Here is an 18,229-nt window from a genome sequence, read left to right as displayed (position 1 = left end):
GGCACAGGGGCTCAGCACCCTCAAATTCAAGAATTTCTTCCAAATATCTCACCTCAATCTCCAGTTTTTCAGTTTGAAACCCCCTTTACAATGTCCCAGGTTTTCACGTGTGAAAGTCTCTTCTGAGGCTTCAGAAGTTCCAGGGTGTCCAAGCCCTCCTTGGAAGGTTCTGCTGAAGCATCATCAACTTAATTGTGAGTTCTTCACTGCACATGGACATGGAGACAGGAGAAGGGGGAAGGGAATCCAGCTGCAACCTGTGAGAGCACCGTGTGGGTCTTCCCAGGGAATCCCAGACTGGTTTGGGTTGGAAGGGACCTTCAAGCTCCTCCATTCCCACCCCCTTTCCATGGGCAGGGACACCTCCCACCAGCCCAGGTTGCTCCAAGCCCCATCCAACCTGACCTGAGACACTGCCAGGGATGGGGCAGCCACAGCTTCTCTGGGAAACCTGGCACAGGGGCTCAGCACCCTGACACCAAATGCTGGGCCCAGGGCAGGAGCAGTGGGTGTCTGATCCTGCAGGATCTGATGTGTCTGATCCTGGGCAGCCCTGGGTGGGTGTGGGGATTCAGTTCTCCCCACTCATCCCTTCCCCACCCCAAGATGGGACCCCAGGGGCAGGCAGCTGGTTCCAGGAGGGTTCTGGGGTGGGGGATGGAGAGAGCAAGTGATTTTATTGTGTTAAATAAATAGAAATTGATTTATTTCTCCTTCTTCCCCTTCTTCTCCTTCTTCTCCTCCTTCTCCTTCTTCTCCTTCTTCTCCTTCTTCTCCTTCTCCTTCTCCTTCTCCTTCTCCTTCTCCTTCTCCTTCTCCTTCTCCTGCTCCTGCTCCTGCTCCTGCTCCTCTTCCTCCTCCTCCTCCTCCTCTTCCTCCTCTCATCCCTCTCGTCGTCGTCCTCCTCCTCCTCATTGTTATCATTATTATTATTATTATTATTATTATTATTATTATTATTATTAAATGCTTAGTCATACCAGTGTCATGTCAATAACAGAGTCAATCATGAGCCCCTCCTGAGGCTCAGTATCGTCTTTCTGGGTCTGATCCTGGCACATCCTGCCCAGGCAGAAGAAAGGATGGAGAGAAACTTTCTGGCTAAAAAAAAATGCAAAGAAGAATATTTTCTGTCACCACAAGGATGAAGGGGATGCAGGAGGTTTGACTCTGGGGCAAAATCAGCATCTTTGCCCTGCAGGGAGCTCAGTGGGCCCTGGAGGGTTTGTCCCATGGGAGAGTTGCCTGGGATTGAGGTGTGGAGTCACCAAATGGTTTGGGTGGGAAGGGACCTCTCAAGTCCATCCAGTCCAACCCCAGGGACATCTCCAACTGGATCAGGTTGCTCAGAGCCCCATCCAACCTGACCTGGAATGGTTCCAGGGATGGGGCATCTCCCACCTCTCTGGGAAACCTTCACCAGGGTCTCCCCACCTTCAGCATAAAAAATTTCTGCTTTCTACTTACACTGATTCACCCCTCTTTCAGTTTAAACCCATCACCCCTTGTCCTGTCATTCCAGGTCCTGCTTCCACAATCCCTGAAGCCTGGCACCATTTCCATCCCAGAGAATTCCTCCTGAATCTGAACATCACAAACAAAAAGCACCATGAAAAATATAATTCCACATCACCGAAAAATAATTCCTCCTCAGCAAGCCCAGAATAATTCCCACCCCCCAACCCAAAAAAATCAACCTCATGACATCTGGGACAACTTTTCCTGCAGAATTTAGGGATATTTGTTCCATACTGAGAGTTCGTGGCCACCAGGATTTCTGCTGGAAGATGGCCAGGAGCTGGCATGATGGAATCATCCTTTGGCTGCTAAGAGCTTTTTGGGACAGCCAACTGTCCCCAAGCATGGGGACATGGTCAAGATGGAGCAGTGTGGATGGACCCAGCAGATGGATCTGCAGGAGGTGAGGAGAACGTGGCAATGAACAATTTCCCTCAAAGTTTTATGGATGGCCACGTAATTAAAGAGAAAAGAATCCTCTTGGAGCTCCCTGTGTGTGGGTATGTGCTTGGTAAAGAATTGATCCCAAGAATACCAAGCTGGAGGAACCTCAACCCTCAAAAAATAAAAAACAAAACCCACAACAAACCAAAGCAAAAAGCAGATGAGACCTTGAATGTGTGAGGTCCCAATAGATCTTCACGAGGAGGTAAGGAGAACATGGCTCCTGTCTGGCCAGCTAAGGGAGCAGAGGACAATTTTCCTCAAAGTTTTATGGATGACCATGTAATTAAAGAGAAAATAAACCTCTTGGAGCTTTCTGGGTGTGGGTATGTGCTTGGAAAAGAACTGATCCCAAGAATACCATCTGGAGGAACCTCAACCCCCCCAAAAAATAAAAAACAAAAAACCCCCAACGTATTAACAACAAACCAAAGGAAAAAGCAGACGAAACCTTGAATTTTGGAGGCACCAATGGCTGAGATTTTTTCAGGCTGGTTAGGTGGCCAAAGCCCTGCTGATGGGTAAAGGTGGGAGAGGAGATTTAGATGAGAAATTAGGAAAAAATTCTTTGGTGTGAGTGGTGAGACTGTGGCAGAGGGAAACTGTGGCTGCCCCATCCCTGGCAACCTACTTGTAATATTTTTACCTTCTTTATATGAAAATCTTACACATGCATTCACATTCCAGTTTTCACAGCATTATTTCTTGCCCCCATCCTGCTTTCCACTGCTGTCTAAACCTTTGCACATTATTCTAGAGAAGGGTTTTAGAAGCCAGAGCTTCAACTTAGAAATCTAGAAATCACAATTTAGAAATCACAACCCTCTCACCCAAGCATCTTTGCAGGACTCCTGATAAAGAATCTAAGATGTAGCCCTGAGTAATGGCTGGTCCTAAAATTCAAGTTTTTATTATTATTTTGGTACATTTTGTGAGCAAATGTGAATTCCCCCTCTCTGGCAGTGTCTCAGGTCAGGTTGGATGGGGCTTGGAGCAACCTGGGCTGGTGGGAGGTGTCCCTGACCATGGAAAGGGGTTGGGAATGGGTGATCCTTAAGATCTCTTCCAACCCAAAGCAGTCTGGGATTCTCTGGCTATAGAAGAGCAATCCCATAGAAAACTTGGGGTCTTCAAGGACAGAAGATTTCTGCTGAGCAGCAGAGAACCTGGGGCTGACTAATTAGGAGATGGCAGTTGTCTTTTAATTGGCCCCTTTAGGCAAGGTACCCAAGGATAAAACATCCAGCCAGGAGAAAAGGTTGGAGAGAAAGCTTTGGGAGTTTCCCTTTCAGTGAGGGGAGGGTTGTTTGCTTCTTCCTTTCCTGTTTAACTGGTAGATCAATGTGGAAAACACTTTGGATTTGTTTTGTTGGGTTTTTTCCCCTGTACCTTGCTAAAGCCTCTTTGGTTTTAGGTTAGTGGGGGTCAAGAAGTGCCACCTGGAGGGTTTTTTGGGTTTTGGTGCCTGACTCATTTCTGGCTTCCAACCCACCACCTTGTTTCCATAGCAAGAGCAGAAGTTCTCTCAATTCCCCCAGGAAGGACAATTTCTCCCTCAGCAGGGACACATCCATCAGGCTCCACCTTCACAACCTCCACTTCTCCCCCAGAAATTTGGTTTCCTCCCAAAAACTTCAAACCCATGGAAGGGCTGGTCCTTGAGTGAGGACAGAGCAAACCTCCCCCTTTACCCCCCCCCCAGCTTTGAGGCAGTGGATTTCCCTCTCCACCAGGACTCAAGTGGCCTTCACAGATGGTGTCACTACTGATGAGAACTCAGAGCAACACCATGGGCACGTTAAGAAAACCCAAAAAAAAACCCCCAAACCAGAAAGGCATCATCTGCCTACATACTGGCTCCTAAACCTCACATCTGGGCTGTGTGTCCTGTCCCTCCAGTGTCCTCCTCCAGGTTGTCCCTGTTGCCACCCTTGTTGGGTGGGATCCATGTTCCTTCTTTCACCAGGTAGGGATTTAAACAGTCACCTACTTCAATAAATAAAAAACAATAAATCAAATGTTATTTTTAATATCACCTCAAGGGCAACGTTACAAAAGCTCTGATGACCACACCAAGACCCAAACATCACCATGCAGCAGCTATGATGTCAAACACACACAACTGCAGGCCTGCATTTTACTCTTTTCAATGTGGTTTGTTGCTTTTTTAAAAATTATTATTATGTATAATAAATCTTTCAAAGTAATGAAAAGGCTCCCTAGGGTGATACTTTACAGACCTGAAGGAAAACAGAATATTTGCAACCATGCCAGACTGCAGCCACTGCCAGACCTACAGAACCCCCAAACTCTTGGAAAAAGTGAGGTGAATATGGATTTTCAGCACAAAATTTTTCTGCTGTTTGGGCTTTGGGTTGTAGCTCCAAAACAAATGGGGCCTGGGAGCATTGCATATTAATTCAACACAGAAGGAAATGCCACCACTTCAGTACTTCAACTCAATGCCATCCTGAGAGGAAGAGAGAAAAAATCTAGAGTGCTTGAGCAGCTGGTTTGACCTCTTTTATCAGGTTGCTGCTCTTTATCAAAAGGGAAAAAAAAACCAAAACCAAGTTCTCTTCACTCTGACACTTGGTTGTTGAGCACCAGCTCTGGCTGAACTTTCTTTGGTGAAGAAACAGGTTGAAGGGAGATGGAAACTGAGGCATCCCAAGAGCTTCAGCATCCCCAAAGTGCATCTTCAGCCTGACCTTTCCAAAAGGTGGGGCCAGCCCTGCTGATTCACCACCACCTTTTAATGAAGACCAAACTACAAAGCACTGCAGGAACCATGAAGAGTTATTCCCCTTCGACGTTTGCTCAAAGACCCAAGAAGAAAATAAATCAAAATAAATCCAAACCACAGCATAAACATGTGCAGCTCAGTCATTTCTCGTATTTTCCTAGGAAAAACTGTATCTCCTAGTCTTAATATTCCATTTACTCAAAAGTTTCTGTCATTTTAGAGCCCTAAATAAATCTGGATAATTTATTGGATAATACATTTAAATAAATTTGGAAAGCTATTTTTTTTTTTCTTTTAAACCAGCATTTCCCTTCGTGGGGGACTCAGCTGGATCTTTAAAAAAGCAGATCAAAGGAAAGTAGAATCCCAGAGCATCCTTTAGGGGGGACAAAAAAAAAAGAACAAGAGAAATTCTATTTAAAGCCACTGGAGGGACAGTCTGAAAGCAGATCCAGGCAGTTCTTCAGGTCAACTAAAACAGGACATGCTGGATGGTGAATCCAGGAGGTTGCCAGGTATGGTGAGCAATTAATTCTTTGATTTTTCTGGTTTTTGGCATGCAAGGCACCAGTGGATGGGCCTTAGGAGGGGGTTGGCATGCATGTGCCACTGACACCATCAGGAGCAGAAATGCTCCTCCTTTAGAAAACTGAGTTGTTGTTTCCAAATCAAACCTTTTTCTTTTGTCCTCCCAACTGCAGAAACAGGAATATCAGGAAAGGACACTTTTAAACAACAAGCAGGAAAAGCAAAAAAAAAAAAAAAGGATCTTCCATTCAGATAAATTTCTACTTCTGCCATAAAACCTTTAATAGCAAACAGGGGATTTTCAAGACAGAACTTGGCCAAGGATCCCTTGTGACATGCTGTAACCATCACACACATTTTTACAGGACCTGGGTCTATTTTACAATCTGATCACTATTTTCTTTGGAGCCTTTTTGGTTTTCCCCCCCACATCCCCAAAATTTCCAGGAAGAACTTTAATGTTGGAGTCTGTAAGGGACCTGACTCTCAAAGTTGGTGTTTTGAGCCCTCCATAGAGTATTTGCCACAAAAAAAAAAAAGAAATAAATTTGCTAGTGAAAATCCTCCTACAGCCATTTTGACATCTAACCCAAGGCTTTTGGATCTGCCAGGGAGCTCACTGCTTTCCCTTGACTTGGGTGATGGTGGGGACACCAATTTCACAACGGGTGGGAATTTCACCTTGGTGCTGCTGCCAAGAAAAAGGGGCTGAGGGAAAGCAGGGGGTCAGGTAGGGAGCAACCCATGGCAGAACCCACCAGCCCACAGAAAAACTTGACCCAACGAAGCTGCCTTGCTTGAAAGAAAGAGAAAACCACAACCACTGCCTTCCCCATCCTTCCCCACCCCTTTGAAGTCAGAAGGGTTGGTGGTTGGTAGGAACATCAGACCCCAGGTGTAAGGCCTCATTTTCCTCAAACAAGCTCTAAGTTATAAGGGCTATAAACACAAAGTTGTGTTCCTCCCAGCAGAGGTGGGAAACCTCTCCGGACACACGGATATTGGGTTGGAAAGTAGGAAAAAGCTTCATTCTCCAAAAAGCTTTGGGGTCAAGAGGGGTGCACGCTGGAAAGGGGTCACACGTATTAAACACGCGGCGTGGAGTTGGGTTTTCCAGAAGTTGGGATGGCTGGGATGGAACAGCTCCTGTCAACCCGAATCCATGGTGAAGAGTTGGATGTCCTGGGGGTTCCAGTAGAGGGCAACGGCGGAGTTGTAGACCAAGGACCAGATGTAGGGGATGAAGAACTCCTCAGGTTGCTCCTCCTCCACGTATTTGAACTTCAGCTCGGGGAATTTCTGCAAGAAAAGCAACAGAAGGGGAGGTTTGGATGTTTGTTTCTTGCCTGAAGAAAGAGGGGTGGAGAAAGAAAGCAACATAATGGCAGGAACCAAACCAGTAGAGCTGAAGATATTTATGGGATAAAAAGTTTCTTTCATTTCATGTATTTATTTATCATTTCTTCTTTGAATTGATGTTGTGCTGAGCCCTTTTACTGCTGGTCACACTCCATTTGCCTGCTCACAAAGAGTAAACGTGGGAATCCCTCACATAAAGCAAAGGTTTTTTAGAGAAATTGACATTTTAACAGCCCCACAATTCCCTTCTTGCTCGCACACATACAGACCTGTTGACTGCAGTTCTCCCTAAGAAAAAATTTTCCTGGTAATTGCACTCTGCTTCTCAGCTGGAGAATCCTCTGGAAAGGCTGGAAGAATGACCCTTGTCTGAGTTTTCAGGAATCCAGCAACATGCCAAGCTCACCTCTCCCCCCTCTCATTCTCAAACCCTTTCTGCAGGTACAAGTTGCCAAGAGGGAAATGCTTTTCCTCCAGGATGCATGGAAGAACCTGGGAAGCACAACCAGACCCCCACAGGTGGGCTTCTGGGGTCCACTTCTGGGTTCTGGAGGACACTTCCAGCTTTGCTCTAAGTTCTGTACTTTTGGGAAGGTCATTAGGGAATCATGGAATGGTTTGGGTTGGAAGGGACCTCAAAGCTCCTCCATTCCCACCCCCTTTCCATGGTCAGGGACACCTCCCACCAGCCCAGGTTGCTCCAAGCCCCATCCAACCTGACCTGAGACACTGCCAGGGATGGGGCAGCCACAGCTTCTCTGGGAAACCTGGCACAGGGGCTCAGCACCCTCACAACAAAGAATTTCTTCTTGATGTCTCACCTCAATCTCTGGTTTTTCAGTTTGAAACCATTCCCCTTTACAATGTCACAGGAATTTCTTGTCCAACCTAAATCTCACCTCTCCCATCTGAAACCCTTCCCCCTCATCCCATCCCTCCCTGCCCTTGTCCCCAGTCCCTCCCCAGCTTTCCTGGAGCCCCTTCAGGCACTGGAAGGTGCTCTAAGGTCTCCCTGCAGCCTTCTCTTCTCCAGCCTGAACAACCCCAACTCTCTCAGCCTGGCTCCAGAGCTGCTCCAGCCCTCCCAGCATCTCCAGGGCCTCCTCTGGACTCTTTCCAACAAATACTTTTGTACCTCCTTCTAAATGTTGCCCATGTCAAGGGCTTGGCAGAGGCTCAGGTAGAAGCCACATTACAGTGATCACTGGGCTAAGATAAAACAGGACCCATTTTATTATTTATAAGGCTGTGGCTAAGACTAAGAATAAACCTGATGGGCTGACATGATGAGAACAAGCACAGGAAAGGCCAAGAAACCTCTTTACCCATTAATTATGAAGGGGCATCCTATCATCTTCCTTGAGCTCCCAGTTTCCTCTTTCCTTGCACCAGGACACAAGACCCTGGGTGGGTGGAAGAGTCTCCTTTGCAGAGGAACTTCTCAGCCCCTTGGCTTTCAGGGTTATTTATTTAACTTTTACACACCCAGGTTAACTTCTTGGAGACAAAAAAACACCACTCCTGATTCTACTCCTTCCCTCTTTGCAGTTTGGTGCAAATATTGAGCAACTGCCCCGAGCCCCACGGGTGCCAACTGGACTTCATTCCACCACCTGCTTGGGTGGATTCTGAGCAAACTGGTTTAATTGGAGATGTCCTGATATACTGCAGGTTGAGGTGGCCCTTTAAAGGTCCCTTCCAACCCAAACCAGTCTAGGATGGATGAGGACTGCTGGTGGATTGAGGAGGATCCGTGGTGTCACCTTCCAGGATGCTCCAACATCCTGGAGCTGCTACAGTTTGTTGGGATCAGGTCCTTCAGCAGCACAGCTCTGAGGAGCTGGAAATCAAAGTGTAACCTGGGTGGAACCATCTTGGCCGGCAGTGTGGCTCTTGTTATTTTCCTGGATGACTTTGGAAGGTGTGGGGAGCTCATCCTTACAGCAAGCAGGGAGAGGAGGAAAGTTTCCAGCACTGTTCTCTCTCTTTGAGAAGCTCAGGCAGCTAAAAGAGAAGATCTAAGGCACTTCTGCATCTAATTCCTCTTAAACTCAAAGCCCAGAACCCCAAAAGGACATCAGCTTTCATTTCCTGCATCAGACATGCAGTTTGTGGTAGAGAAGCTCTCCAGTAGCCCTTTTGTCACCATCTTCTCCCACCTCCCTACAACCAGGGATCCAGGGTTGGGAAGGGATCCAGCAGAATTCCTGGGAGGAAGGGCTGAGGGAGCTGGGGGTGTTGAGGCTGGAGAAGAGGAGGCTCAGGGGAGACCTCATCACTCTCTCCAACTCCCTGAAAGGAGGTTGGAGCCAGGGGGGGGTTGGGCTCTTTTCCCAGGCAACTCTCAGCAAGACAAGAGGGCACAAGAGGTCTCAAGTTGTGCCAGGGGAGGTTTAGGTTGGCCATGAGAAAGAATTTCTTTTCCCAGAGGGTGATCAGACCTTGGAATGGGCTGCCCAGGGAAGGGGTGGATTCTCCAGCCCTGGAGATATTTCCAAAGAGCCTGGATGTGGCACTCAGTGCCATGGGCTGGGAACCACGGGGGGAGTGGAGCAAGGCTTGGACTTGAGGAGCTCTGAGGTCCCTTCCAACCCAGCCCATTCTGGGATTCTGTGATCAGAGAACCACTTGAGGCTGGAAAGGAGCTCTGAGAGCATCAGGTCCATCCTGTGACCTAAAACATCCCCACATGGGTTGGACCAGGTCACTCAGTGCCAGCTCCAGCCTCTCCCTAAACACCTCCAGGGATGGTGCCTCCATCCCAATGCCTGAACACCCTCTCCATGAGGAAGTGCTCCCTGATATCCAACCTAAACCTCCCCTGGGGCAGCTTCAGGCCGTGGCCTCTCCTCCTGTCACTTGCTGCCTGGGAGCAGAGCCCAACCCCACCTGACCCCAACCTCCCTGCAGGGACTTGTAGGGAGGGATGAGGCCCCCCCTGGGTCTCCTCCAGGATAAACACCCCCAGCTCCTTCAGCCTCTCCTCATCAGGCTTTCCCCCTGCTCCCTTCACAGCCTCACTGCTCTCCTCCATCACCTCCATGTCCTTCTGGAAGGGAGAAGCCCAGACCTGGACACAGTGGTGAGCTCCAACCTCCCCTGGGATGGTTCCAGGGATGGGGCATCTCCCACCTCTCTGGGCACCCTGGGCCAGGCTCTCACCACCCTCAGGAGGAAAAATTTCTTCTTTCTCTCCAGTCTCAATTTCTTCTGGTTTACTTTAAACCCATCACCCCTTGTCCTGTCACTCCTGGGGAAAAGTCTGTCCCCACCTTTCCCTCTTAGGCCACCTTGAAGGACTGAGCATGAAAGCAGCCATCCAGGAGGGATGGGATTTCTTTTACAGTCGAGGCATAATTTAACCACTTTGCACCTTTCTGTTCTCATGCTCTTTCCCTCAGAGTCCTTTGGGGAAAAGCCTGAAGGATGCATGGAGAAAAACTGGTCACAAGGCTGTCAGAAAGGTGACAGTCTCATGGCAACCCATGGCAGCATCTCTGCTCTCCTCCCTTGGGAAAAAAAATATAAAAAAAATAAAATTTTATTTATGGGAGTAGCACTCCTGAGGAAGCATCACCCACCCTACCAGGTCTGCTGGAGCTTCCAGACAGCTCAGCTCTGCCCACCCCAAAACTGCTCTCAGCAGAAGTTTGCCAGCACCTCCTTGACTGCTCCTAAACCCCTTCCCTGAGCCTGCCCAGAGCCCAGAAGAGGCCAGGACCAACACTTTTTGGTGGCTTTGCAGCCATCTCACACAACCAAGGGGGTGAAGGTGGACACTGTGGGTGTGGCACCTCAAAAATGACCACACTGAAGTCACCTCAAAATATTTTTTACTTTAAAACCATTTTAAAAAGCAAGGGTTTAGCACCACGGAAAAAAATGAGACCCATGCCACAAAGAGTTTTGAAAGTTTCAAGGAATGTTTAAATTCAGCTTTATCATAAATTCAGCTTTTTTAAAATCAGTTTTATCATGTAGAGAACCACTTTCTCCTGCTTTGCTGCAGTTGTGTCCAACTTAACCCTGAAAAAAGTATTTGCTTCCTGGCTGAGGACACTCAAAGGAACCTCATTTTTAGTACTTTTGGAAAAAAGGGACTGTTCTACGGCCACTTAAATGGTGCTAAAAATAGAGGAAAGGTCTTGATGTGGGATAAATCACAAAGGGGGCCTACAGGAAAGCTGAGGAGTGACTTCTGAAAAGGGCATGGAGGCAGAGGATGAGGGAAACCAGTTTCAAACTGGGAGAGATGAGATTTAGGTGAGACATCAAGAAGAAATTGTTTGTTGTGAGGGTGCTGAGCCCCTGTGCCAGGTTTCCCAGAGAAGCTGTGGCTGCCCCATCCCTGGCAGTGTCTCAGGTCAGGTTGGATGGGGCTTGGAGCAACCTGGGTTGATTGTATTAAAAAATAAAAAAAGTTATTAATCCCTCTGACCCAAATATTCTATGGAGCCAGGCTGAGAGAGTTGGGGTTGTTCAGGCTGGAGAAGAGAAGGCTGCAGGGAGACCTTAGAGCACCTTCCAGTGCCTGAAGGGGCTCCAGGAAAGCTGGGGAGGGACTGGGGACAAGGACAGGGAGGGATGGGACAAGAGGGGAATGGTCTTAAACTGGAAGAGAGGAGATTGAGGTAGGACATGAGGAATAAATTGTTGAATTTGAGGGTGCTGAGCCCCTGTGCCAGGTTTCCCAGAGAAGCTGTGGCTGCCCCATCCCTGGCAGTGTCTCAGGTCAGGTTGGATGGGGCTTGGAGCAACCTGGGCTGGTGGGAGGTGTCCCTGCCCATGGAAAGGGGGTGGGAATGGAGGAGCTTGAAGGTCCCTTCCAACTATAACCATTCTATGATCCCTATTTTTTCTTCAGAGCCCTGCTCATCCATCTGGATGGTGCTGAAAGATGCACAAGCTCTCAACCACCCATTTGCTTCACTCCTTCAGTTTCTTTTAACTCCCTGCCCTGCCACAAACAGGCTGAGCAGAGCCAATATTTGCATTTTTCTCCAGAAACTCCTGGAGCAGGGACAACCCCACCAAGTTTCAACCAACCCAACCTGAGCCAACACTCGAAAACTCAAGAGCCGGAGGTAACCCGAGGAGTCCAAGAGCACAATTTAAACACAGACACCTCTTATCAGCCCAGCTCCATCAACCCACCACAGCACCCTATCTTGTCTCCTCCTGCCAGACAAAGCAGAAGTCAGATTTAGTGGTTGGGCCCAGGCTGGAAACCAGACAGAGCAAGGACTCTGCACCAGTCTGCGCCGTCAGTCGCCCAATTCGATGAAAAACCACAGGAAGTCCAAGGACCAGATGCAGAACTGAAAGGCAAGAACTCCCCGGCTGCAAAAGTTCAACAACATGGGGGTTGTTTTACCCTTTTTTTTTTTTTTAATTTTTTTTTTTTCTTCTCTTTTTTGGCAGTTAAAAATTAGGGACACAGCATCCCAGCCAGCCAACTCCACCTGGCGGGGCTCCAGGTGGCATCTGAGCTGCACGGCTTGAGCCACACATCAAAGAAAAAAAATAAAATATATATAAATTAAAAAAAAAAAAAAATCATAAAAATCCCCTTTCCCCTCTGAAATGAAATGTCAGAGATGCTGGAAGGCTGCAGGGTCATGGCAGTGGAGGATGTCCACTCAGATAACATAAGGAAGGGCAGCTGGAGAGCAATGGATGGAAGTTGTGTTTTTATTTGTTAGGTGATGTGGATGTTTGGCTGGATGAAAAGCAGCCCTCGAAGGAAGAAATCAAAAAGAAATCAAAACCTGGATTAACATGAAGCTGGAGAATCCTCTTTTCCTCCAGGCCTCAGTGAGAGACACTGAAACAGAGCCCCAGCACGGGTCAGTGTTTCCACGGGACTGGAAAAGGACCATTCCCAAGGGATCTGGAGGCATCTCAGAGCCAAATTCACATTGCCACCAATCCAGAGCTTCAAAGTCTTTCTGAAAAGGGGGATTTGTGTGAAAAACCTACCATGGGTCTTGGTTGGGAATCTGGTGACACACTGGCAAACAGAATCACAGGATCACCACAGTTGGAAAGGACCTTCAAGGTCATCAAGTCCAACCATGTGTCCAACACCACCATAACCACATTTTTTAACCCATTTTTTTTAACACCTTTCATATTGCTTCAAGCTCCAAATAGTAGTTTGACCTGGGGAGCATCTGCAGGATTGGACCTTACTAGCAGAAGAGCTCAAGTGGCAAAGAAAAATTCAATATAAGGATTCAGATTCAGCACTTTCCCAAGTCTTTATTGGGCCATAATATTCACCCCAGCAAGGTTTAGTTCTACAACCTTGCACCAGTTTGGGCTGGGGAAGAACTTTTCTACGGGTCTGGAAAATCCAAAGCACCCCTTTGAAATCTGGTCCTCACCATCCTGATCTGAATCTAATTAATATGAAATGAACTTGACAACCCAACAGTCATGCCTGGCACACTGTACACTGTACAGACATTCAGGTACATGTGTAAACATCAATATATTTTAATTTTTCTATCAACAGAAGCACTCAAATGCTTTCAGTGAGGCTGATTTATGGAAGAAAATTTTTCAGCACTTGTTCTAAGCTACTGAGGGTTTGAAATTCTGCAATTATTTACTTCATCTGGGGTGACAGTGCCATTTCATCTTTCTCTGGATCTCTGTACAACGCTTCTGTTGGACTTCAGACAAAAAAATCTGTGTGGTTTTGGTGAAATAACTGTATGGGTTACACCACACGTGCCTGATACCATCTTTGCCTCCTCCTCAGATACAGAGAGCCCAGCAGAAGATGATGGTGGGGAGATGAAGGAAGCAAACAGGAAACCTGCTAGACTAAGCATGAGCAGAAAACCTCCTTCAAAGATCTGTGTAAGGAATTGGTGCAAATTTCAAGAAAAAGAATAAAAAAGTGGTGAGTCAGGAGGTTGGAGCCAGGGGGGGTCGGGCTCTGCTCCCAAGGAACAAGGGGTGGGAGAAGAGGAATTGAGCTGGAGGTTTAGATTGGAGCTTGGGAAGAATTTCTCCCTGGCAAGGGTTGTCAGGGCCTGGCCCAGGCTGCCCAGGGCAGGGCTGGAGTCCCCATCATTCCTGGAGGGATTTCCAAGCCCTGGAGATGTGGTGCTGAGGGACATGGGGCAGGGGTGGCCTTGGCAGTGCTGGGTTAAGGGTTGGAGTTGATGATCTTCAGGGTGTTTTCCAACCCAAACAATTCTACAATTCCATAAAGAGGTTCAAAAGGAGCTAAACAACCCCAGTTCAAGCTGATGAAGAAAACAACCTTTTTCCCAGGGAGCAGAATTCACTAAGTGACCCCTACCCATCTAATGAGACAGAATTCTCCTGGTTCAGAAGGACAGGGAAATTTCTCTGCCAGGAGACAACTGGTTTAGCCAGTTCAGGATCTTTGACAGGAGATTTCCAAGTTCAGATGGCTCAGAGGGAAGGTTTGTCAAATAAATGCAAACAGTGAATCTGTACAGTAAGATGTGAACTCCCACCATGTGCCTCTGGGAAGAGTTCAGAAATAGTAATTTTTTAAATTTTTTTTTTTAAAGACTACTGAGAAGCCAGGTCAGTTTTGGGGAAACCAACCCAGCAGCTGTTCCTTGATGTTTATTGGGAAAGATGGGATGATTTCAAAAAGTGAAAGAGTTGCAGCTGCCCTGCCAGGGTTTTAAGCTTTGCATGAAAAGATGATTGCATTTCTTTCTAGGATAGGCTGGCAAGCTCCTGACACCTTCCAAGTCCTTCTGGAGTCAGGGATGCAAATAAATCCACATTTAGTGCTTTTCCTTACAAGGAGGAGATATTGCTGATAAATGGCACAAGGTGCCTTGAAAAAGTGAGTCTGTATACCAAAAATATCATACAAAAGGAGGAATTTGAGCCTTGGATGAGGTTGGGTACTCACTTCAGTCTAGGACCACCTTGTAAACATCTGACTCTAGGATACTTCAAGAGAGAGCAGTAAATAAACTGTCCAGCAACTTTTTCAGCAAAAAAGTTGATCCCAAGAAAAATCCCTTAAGCAAATGGTTGGAGAAAACCCAGGAGATCCCTGCTCAGCTCTCCCTGTGTCTACCTGGAGAAAATTTTGGACTAGGAAGAAAAGCTGAAGAAGATGAAAAGACTGTAAAAAGAACTCAGATTTTTAAGCATCGTGAACCTTGGCGTAACATCATCTGTATCACAAGAACAGAGCCACAATTTGTGGGTTTCCAGTTCTAATTACAAGTTCCTTGCTGTGTCAGTGCTGTTCTGTAATACCACATTGTCTAGACAGAGACACATCTTTTTAGAACATCTCCAAGATATCTTGGAGCCAGCCAGAGCCATGACTTGCTGCCAGAGACAGGCAACTGCAACAGGAACATTACACTGCAGAAAATACAATACAGGCTGGGGTTGCCAAATGATAAGGAAAAAAAAAAAAAAAAAAAGGACTAGGACTGATATATATAATTATATTTTAAGCCTGAGTATGAAGGCATGATGTGTAGATGTGGTCCTATTGATAAAAAAATGGAACTTTCATCCACGGCATAGCTTAACCTGAAAGCTCAATAAATTGTTGAAAATACTGAGGGGTTTTGGTTTTTTTTTTTAAGAAGAAAGAAGGTGGGATCTGAGCAAAAAACCCAAACAACCTCAAAATGATGACAGGGAAAAGTGAGGCATGTTGAATAGCAAAAATTCAAATACTGATTTCAGTATTGATAACTGAAAGGTAAAAAAAGCCACAAAAAGAAAAAAAAAAAAGAAAAAAGGAGAAAAAATATTTAAAAAGAAGAAAAAAAGAAAAAAAAAAATTCAACCACATGAAAGGCAGAAAGCTACTGGTCCAGCTCACAAATACAATTCTAGTGCCTGACGTGGCTCCTGCACTCACCCTCCTGCCATGCACACGCCCTCATTGCTCAGGTAAAGAAGCCAAATCCTTTGTGTGCTTTTGAATTTTGGGCATTAAAACCCGAAAACCAGAATAATCCCATTTCTCACTGGCATTAAAGGACACCACTGCCCAAATGGGGACAAATCCATCAACTCAGAAACGATGAAGTGGATGGATCTGCATGGATGGATCTGCAGCCAACGCCCATTTTGTACCATCAGACCCAGTTTGTACCAGTGCTATGGAAGAGGCAAAAAAGTTGAAGCTCTGGCTTCTAAAACCCTTCTCTAGAATAATGTGCAAAGGTTTAGACAGCAGTGGAAAGCAGGATGGGGGCAAGAAATAATGCTGCTAAAACTGGAATGCCAATGGATGTAGAAGATTTCCATATAATGAAGGTAAAAATATTACAAGTAGGTTTTGGATGCTTTGCTACAGCTCAGGGAATCCCAGATTGGTTTGGGTTGGAAGGGACCTTCAAGCTCCTCCATTCCCACCCCCTTTCCATGGGCAGGGACACCTCCCACCAGCCCAGGTTGCTCCAAGCCCCATCCAACCTGACCTGAGACACTGCCAGGGATGGGGCAGCCACAGCTTCTCTGGGAAACCTGGCACAGGGGCTCAGCACCCTCAAATTCAACAATTTCTTCCTCATCTCCAACCTCAATCTCTCCTCTCCCAGCTGGATTCCCTTCCCCCTTCTCCTGTCTCCATGTCCATGTGCAGTGAGGAACTCACAATTAAGTTGATGATGCTTCAGCAGAACTTCCAATTCTGGAAGTTCTGAAGTCTCAGAAGTGACTTTCACACACGTCAGAATGACAACCTGGGACAGGGGAATGGTTTCAAACTGAAAAAACAGAAATTTAGGTGAGATATTTGGAAGACCTTCTTTGATTTGAGGGTGCTGAGCCCCTGTGCCAGGTTTCCCAGAGAAGCTGTGGCTGCCCCATCCCTGGCAGTGTCTCAGGTCAGGTTGGATGGGGCTTGGAGCAACCTGGGCTGGTGGGAGGTGTCCCTGCCCATGGAAAGGGTTGGGAATGGATGAGCTTTAACTGGTTTAGCCAGTTCAGGATCTCTGAGAGGAGATTTCCAAGTTCAGATGGCTCAGAGGAAAGGTTTGTCAAATAAATGCAAACAGTGAATCTGTACAGTAAGATGTGAACTCCCACCATGTGCCTCTGGGAAGAGTTCAGAAATGGGCATTCCAGTTTTCACAGCATTATTTCTTGCCCCCATCCTGCTTTCCATTGCTGTCTAAACCTTTGCACATTATTCTAGTGAAGGATTTTAGAAGCCAGAGCTTCAACCCTTTCCAACCCAAACCATTCCATGACCTCACTGCTATTTTCACAGCCTTCTGGTGGAGAACTGGTGACCACCTATGAAGTCCTTTTCATCTCCTTATTCTTCAGGGAAGGGACTGAAGCATGCTAACATAACCATCATTCATTTGACAGCTAAACAATTTTTCCTTTTGGAAACTACCTCCCTGAGCCCTTTTTGCTTCTCTGGGGAAGATGAAGAGGTCAAAACCTCTTGTTTTCACCCACTTGCTTCTTTTAACCAAAAACCCCCGAGTTCCTCCAATGTCCCAGTTGTTTGTTTTTTCTCACTTAGCTCTGCAGAACATGTTTCCCCAACACAAAAGGTGGCAGGAGAAGAGCAGAGTGATTCAGTTTGCATATTTTTCCAATGATGAGGTCCCAGACATGCTTTCCCAGGAAATCAGTGCAAGGCTCCAGCAGCATCCAAAACATCCCCCCAAGCCAAAAAGAACATTATTTTGGACAAGAGGGACCCAGCTCCTCTCCCTTATCTCTCCTCAAAGCTCCAAACCAGCACGTAGGCTTTGGCTTCGAGCATCACCCCAAGAAACCAGACCCCTGAGCACTCTTGGGGCTCAACACCTTCCAAGCTGTCTCGTGGAGGTTGACATTTCTGCCACGTTTCCTCAGGGGGCATTTTATGAGGTTCTGCTTTTAGAGAACAGCAGCCACAAAGATGAAACCCGACATCCTCCTCCGGTCCCTCCCACCCAACGCGGCGAGATGCCAAGCCCAAACATCCTTCCCCTCCCTGAGAGCCCAGGGAGGAAGACCTCCTTTTGATTTTTTTTTTATTTTTTTTTTTTATTAATCTGAGAGAGCCAGGCTTGTAAATATTAAAAAAAAAATAAAATAACAATGACTTGAGAACAGAGACAGACTTGCTGTCACCATTAATTCTCCAATCAGGGCAGCATGGGAAGTGGAGCCTTATCTGGGATGTGCTGCCCAACATCCCTGTTGAGTCTCCAGCCCTTTGGCTCCCTGATCTCCCCCAGAACTGGAGAATGGATTCAATCCCTTCTCAAAAAGATCTCAAGCTTTAGCAAACAAGAGACCTTGGGATGAGATGAGCAGCTCTGATCCCTTCCCTGCAGGAAATCCCATTTTTGTTTGTCTCGGAGGAGCAAGATGGGAAAGCCCAAGTTCAAACCTGACAGAGTGCCAGGCTGCAGCTGGGACCACGAGCCCAAGAACTGGTGCCAAACGTGGAGGTTTACATTTTTCTGGATGTTGACTTCACAGCTTGTTTATTTATTTACTTATTTATTACTTACTGCTGAGAGCCCTGTGAAGAGGCACCCAAGCCAGGGGGGGTTTGGTTGAGCTCAGTGTAGAACCATGTTTCTTTTAGGTTGCTCATTCTGTTCCACCTTTTCCTTGATATTGTAGTCATGGAATCATGGGATCCTTGAA

General features: G+C 46.8%; 1 protein-coding gene across 3 annotated transcripts in view; it reads right to left on the bottom strand.

Annotated features, from left to right (window-relative positions):
• Positions 1 to 3,961: 3,961 nt before the first annotated feature.
• DYM (dymeclin) overlaps positions 3,962 to 18,229 on the bottom strand; it is a 164,898-nt gene continuing 150,630 nt past the window's right edge. Inside the window, exon 17 of one of the 3 annotated variants that reach the window (XM_071731262.1) lies at positions 3,962 to 6,535. In XM_071731262.1, coding sequence (XP_071587363.1) covers positions 6,386 to 6,535 — 150 coding nt within the window. In that variant the 3' untranslated portion in view covers positions 3,962 to 6,385. The remainder of the gene's footprint in view (positions 6,536 to 18,229) is intronic. The other 2 variants (XM_071731263.1, XM_071731264.1) reach the window with 2 other exon arrangements.

The sequence above is a fragment of the Heliangelus exortis genome, chromosome Z (genome assembly GCF_036169615.1).
Source record: "Heliangelus exortis chromosome Z, bHelExo1.hap1, whole genome shotgun sequence".
NCBI classification, from domain to species: Eukaryota; Metazoa; Chordata; class Aves; order Apodiformes; family Trochilidae; genus Heliangelus; species Heliangelus exortis.
Note: the sequence above shows the minus strand (reverse complement) of the source record. Positions and strands in the feature narration are given on the sequence as shown.